Source organism: Centroberyx affinis, unplaced genomic scaffold (genome assembly GCF_046629955.1).
Source record: "Centroberyx affinis isolate AG114_WGS23_722 - 3 ecotype Tasmania unplaced genomic scaffold, CSIRO-AGI_Caff_v1 ptg002646l_1, whole genome shotgun sequence".
NCBI lineage: Eukaryota > Metazoa > Chordata > Actinopteri > Beryciformes > Berycidae > Centroberyx > Centroberyx affinis.
In genome coordinates this window covers 34,026-40,025 of record NW_027280838.1, presented here as the reverse complement: position 1 = coordinate 40,025, position 6,000 = coordinate 34,026, and the positions used below count along the sequence as shown (strand labels likewise).

At 40.8% G+C, this 6,000-nt stretch overlaps 1 protein-coding gene across 1 annotated transcript in view; it reads left to right on the top strand.

Moving 5' to 3' along the window:
• The first annotated feature begins 1,104 nt into the window (after positions 1 to 1,104).
• ccdc69 (coiled-coil domain containing 69) overlaps positions 1,105 to 6,000 on the top strand; it is a 28,647-nt gene continuing 23,751 nt past the window's right edge. The window contains exon 1 of the mRNA XM_071535018.1: positions 1,105 to 1,215. Within this exon, the coding sequence (XP_071391119.1) occupies positions 1,195 to 1,215 (21 nt within the window). The 5' untranslated portion in view covers positions 1,105 to 1,194. The remainder of the gene's footprint in view (positions 1,216 to 6,000) is intronic.

The following is a 6,000-nucleotide window of genomic DNA, read 5'->3' as shown; positions in this document are numbered from 1 at the left end:
GCTGACCGGCTTCACGTGCTGCTTGCAGATCTGCGGACCGCGGGTCATCACAGTTTGGATTCATGCTGCTTTCAAATACTGTCGGAAATATCAGAATTGAAAGTTCAGCACACATGAACGACACAAAGACGTGGTAAATACACCTGATATGATAATGACATTTGATAGTAAAAGTGATGTATACAAGAATTAAATATGCAAAAATAGTAGCCTATCGTTTTATGTTTCTGTTTTCATCTTTTGTTTAACTTTTAAGTGTTTTTTTTGTTATTTATTTTTGTAAATAATAACTAACAATTAATAACACCAAAAAACGACTTCACACAGAGTCCATCCGCAGTGCCAGTTCACTAAAGCCTATGCTATGGCAAATTCCTGCATCTAGTATCATTTACCACTAAAACTTTAAAACCTGAATATATAATTTCTGGGGACAAAGTGGAGCAACGACTGATGACTGACAAGATATTTTTATTATGTCAGTGTGATAAATTATTAGATGTAGCTCACTAAACTATCAGCTGAGAGGGAATATTGATCCTCAATACTCTCTGGTGTCATTTTCTTCTTTCTTCCAAAGAAAATTCTGGTGATTTTTGCTTGTTCTTTGTTCTCCATGATAATGATAAAAGCTACGTATGTCTGTATTGTTTCAGTTAAAGGATGTAGTTTTTTTTCTTTTTTTAATTGTTGTTTATTGACTGTTGTTCTGCATTATTTTGTCTTTTCCAACGAGAAATCCCAATAAATAAACCATGGGAAAAAAAACAACATGATCAAAGTTGGACTCACTTATATAAACACCTTTGACAAACACAGCTGATGAAACCAGCAAAACTTCCATCCGTGCAGGGTGAAGTTACAGCAAGTTACAGCACGATTAAGGTCAATTTTTTTTATTATTTTCGAACAAAATCAAGAAGAAAAGCGATTTTTATTGACGACCTTTATTCCCTCTCGAACGTACGAGCTTACGAGGAGCGCCTGAACGCAGCACCGGCAGGCCCCGCCCCCTCTGGCAGCCGCGGCGGTGCGTTCAGGAGGTTCAGGAGGTTCAGGAGGAGCAGCGGCCGGGCAGCAGCAGCAGCACCAGCAGCGGCAGCTCGTCGGAGGTTTTCTCGGTTTGAAAGTTGTCAACAGAGGGAAAGAGAGAAGGTCCGGACCGGAGGAGCAGACCGGGACAAGAGAGGAGGAATGGGCTGCAGCCACAGCAAGGTGGGCGCGAGACACCGGGCAGAAAAAAAAAAGTAGAAGTAAAAAGTAGAGTTTGAGGAGAAGTTCAGTGTGTTTGGGGGGAAGTTTGAACCGGGCTGGAGGTGCAGAGAAAGGAAGTTCATTAGCAGGCGGCCGGGTGGCTGCATGGTGGCCGAGGACGTGCCGCGAATGAGCTGCACGAAAATGAACCGTGTTTGTTTTTATTTTTTTATTATTTTTAATTGATTAATTAGAAAAATGTGTGTCGCGCGGCATGAGTTCCGCGAAGAGAATCGATTCAAGTTCCTGTAAATGAAATGAAAATGTTAGATATGAAAACATGCAGAAGTTTGTTTTTTCTCTCACAACATCTGTTTCCAATCTGGCATCTTCTTTCGGTTTGTAGCTGTTTCCCACGGTGGCTGCGATCAAACCTGACTAAAAAACACTATCATATTCTGATAATACTCTTATAATATTTCTATAGGGACTTATAGTGTTTCTGTGGTATTCAGTATAGTAAGTTTATTGCACCTTATTGTGTTTTTTATCTCCCCTGCTGTTAATATATATTTATATTGGGACTTCCAGTATGTTTATGTTACTCAATAGTGACTTTATTGTACTTTATGGTAGTTTTATCTCTTAAAATATCACTATAATATTCCAATAATTTACCAATAGGAACTTACAGTGTCTGTGTTCCTCAATAGTGAGTTTATAGTGACTTTATCTTACTTAACGGTGTTACGGTCTCCTATGAAATCACTATAATCTTCCTATAGTCTTTCTTTAGGGATGTATAGTGTTTCTGTGGTGTTCAATAGTGAGTTTAAAGTGACTTTATTGCACCTTATAGTATTTGTATCTCCTCTGCTATCACTATAATATTCCTACTGGGTCTTATAGTGTTGTTGTGTTACTCAGTAGTCAGTTTAAAGTGACTTTATTGTACTTAATAGTAGTTTTATCTCTTAAGATATCACTATAATATTCCAATAGTAACTTACAGTGTCTGTGTTCCTCAATAGTGAGTTAAAAGTGACCTTAGCTTACTTAACGGTGTTATTATCTCCCATAAAATAACCATAATCTTCCTATAATATTCCTATGCTTCTGCTTTGATTTTTGTATAGTATCCTTCTAAAATTGTTGATCATAAAATTCATTACTGTCGCTCCTTCTCATGAGGGAAATGTGGCTGAACTTTGCCAACTGTTCTCTTTCACAGGTTATTGATAGAAAATGACAGAGTAGCAGCCAAGGCTTCATGTAGGTCAGTGGATCCCAAGCCGGGGTCCGGGGGGGCCACCGGAGGTCCCTGAGGGGCTCCAGTGGGTCCCCAGTAAATGAGGAAAAGTGTTGTTTGACTCAGTAGAAGTCAGAGTGAGAGAATGAGTAAGGACGAGTGTTTTGACCCCACCTACATTATAAACAGTTATGTAATTCTGCAAAAATCTCCTCACACGGGGTTCCTCCGGGCAAAATCGGATCAAGCAGGCGTCTGTGGTCTAATGTGAACGTTTTTATGGGGTTTCTTCAAGTGAAAAGCTTGGGGAGCCCCTGCTGCAGGAGCTGTGGGGGTGTGCTGAGTGTGCTGAGTGATTAATCTATAGATTTTACAGTTGCATTGCGTCAGATCTTTGTATCAGACCAGTTAGACGGGAACTGTGACTGATGACACCTCAAGCGTTTATCACGTCTGTTTATCTGTAGCCCACATGCTGTGACTAAACTGCTTTACTTGTGTATTAGATAAGAGTGGTTCTCAACGTGGGGCCCGGGGACCACCAGTGGTCCTTGAGCGGGTTTCCAGGGGGTCCCCAACAAACTGATGAATTGTTAAACTTCAGCATTATTTAACACAATTAGAGAATGTAGAAGAATGACTGTTTTGATCATAGTTTCTCTGTTATCTCTCTACCTACAATACAGATATTTATACATTTCTGGACAAAATCATATCAAACAGTAAAAATATTCTCAGATTTGGGTCTGAGAGACAAAATCTCATGAAATGGGGGTCCGTGGCTCTAATGTGGACTAAAGTAGGGGTCCTTGATATGAAAAAGGTTGAGAATCACTGAGATTTACAGTCTGCCAGCCGGATTCTGCCTTATTGTGTCTGTATGGGAGTGAACCAAGCTGAACTTATCTCGTGCTCAGTGTCTAAAACTTGTAGAAGGAGGTGAAGCAATAGCAGGAAAACCACCGCTTGTAAAAGTTGAGGTTTTATTGAAGCAGAAACAGTTTGGTGGATTGGATGTTTGTCGAATTGAAGAGCAGACCCGAACGATTTGGAAAAAGTCTGAAGTCTTGTAGTATGAGGTTTTCATGTTTTGCAGATTAACAATGAAACATTACAACGTTTTACTTCAAGGAAAACTCCACCCTAAAACACCTGGCTCCATTCAGTAGTTTGTTGTGTTTTTCTTCTTGGTGGATAACCGGCCAATCGTAGACGAGGTGACATCACCTCCAGATATTCCCAGCAGCTCCAGTGGAGTCTGATATGAGAAAATGTTTCAGGATGTAAAAACCTCAGCGGTAAACGTCAGGTTTTGGTGTCAGTCCCTCAGAATCAAAGAGCGAGGGCTTCTTTCTAGAGCCGCCATTTTGCACCGAGAGACGTTCAACAATCACACAGGGAGAAATCCATCAGAGAAGAGGAGAGAGACCAGTTTCTCCACCCACAGGAGCAGGAGAGAGACCAGAAAGGGGTCAAAGTAATTCTGGGAAATGTAGGAAATCACTAACTGCAGTAGAAGCAGACGAGGCAGGTTGAGGGAAAGTTGGTTCACCAAAAAAGTTCCAACACTTCATCACTAAATAACTCCTGAATGTTTTGAACGTCTCAGACTGATCTAACAGTGGAAAAGTGAAAATGATAACCGGGTCTCGATCGTCCTTTCAGATTTGTCAGACTGAATCTCGTCCAGAAAGCGCAGCTACATTTTAGTTGTGCTGAAGCGGCGTTTTATTTCACATCTGGCCGGCTGATCCAGGAACAGTTTTAAAAGCTGTTGCGTAATCTGAAAGCCGAGCAAATCTTTGATTAGCCCAGAATAGATCCGCCAGTGGAATTATATTAACGAGGCAGAGCTTACCGCCTGTTCATCTGTCCCAGCTGATCATGTAGGAGGAGGCGGTGATGCAATGTAATGATTATGATAGTGTGATACTTTATTGATCCTCAATGGGAAATTAGAATGGAATAGAATAGAAAGCCTTTATTATCATTATACAGAATACAACGAAATTAGGAGCGCTACTCCTGATTAGTGCAATTAAAAGACACAGGGGAACAAAACAGAAACAAAACAAAACAACCTCAGCAAACAAACATCCACAGCCAACAACACAGGTTCTAAAATAATAAGTAAAATAGATAAATACAATGTAACTTGCACTAGAATAAGTGTACTTATTGCACTAGAATAAATGTAATTATTGCAATAGAATAAATTAAATTGTCCTCAGGGAGGTCAGAGGTCAGAGGGTTTGAACCTAGTCTGCTGCCTTTTATCGTCTTTTTCTTGCTGAAATTTATCAGAACGTATTTCTATCCGTGAGAGTCAGTGTAAGTTCTTACAGCAGGACTAACATTACTGATCTAGAATCAGATCTCAGTGGATTTGACCGGTCGGGTCTCAGCCTGACAGATCACAGTTTGTCTCATCATGGCCGAACGCCGCAGTGAGGAGGAAACCTTGTTAACTCGGTCCTGGTTTGGTTTCAGCGGTGACATCATCGCGTGCTTCGTGTGTTTGGTGAAGTTCATGATGATGCAGCAGCTGCACGTTAAAGTTAAAGTCAAACTGCAGTTTCCAAACCGCAAGAAGCTGCAGCCTCTTCTGTCAGAGGGAGACCAGCAAGGAAACACCAGCAGGTTTTCTGGGTCGATTCTGATTGCAGATTTGATAAAAAACCGTGTGATCCGGTTTGGGCCGGTTTCTAACACCTAAGAGCTTTTTTTACACCGGCACATCATGTAAAAGTGCACAGGAATAGTGAAATTCCTGTGTTGCTGCAACTGCAACTATTTCATTATTGATTAATCTATTGATTATTTTATGTTTTAGTTTTCAATTATAGTTTTTATTGTTTCCTTCAGACAAACATACAATCAAACAACACAAGACTCAAGGCACAAAGAAGGAAAAGAGATAAATGAAATAAGATAAGATAAAAAAAAAAGGAACATGAATTGGTAATGAATACTAAACAGACCGGTATGTGCATAAAAAAAACCCCCAAAAAAATCCAGGTCATACAAAAACAAGCAGGCTGAAGCTACAACAACAAAAACAAAAAGAGAAAACAGAAACAAACCTATTGATTGTTTTATCGATGGATCAGTGAGGCAGGTCGGCTCAGGCTTGTTGCAGAACTCATTCGATCGCTTCCCTGACTCGGCAGTTGAAACTTTTTTTTTATTTTTGATCGTTCACCCAGCAGGTCTTCACGCTCAATTCTGAATTATTGCTCATATCTGATTGTTTTGGATGAGCGTTCATATCTGTTGTCGGATGTAACGCGTATCTGAGGCCGATATGAACGGACAGAGGTGCAGAGGAGACGCGTGTGGGCAGAGTGACAACAACAAAACACGTCACATCTGTTTTTTGTTTCACCGCATTTCGGTTTCCGTTTGATCCTTTTCGGTTTCGGCTGAATTGAGTCGTCTGTTCGTCTCGGTTCCTCCGTGCTAACTCTGCTCAGACGGGCCGGCTGCATGATGTCAGCCGCCTCAGGTGGACCAGAGCCACTGATTGTCACTGAACGATGACAAATTCTGATTTGAGC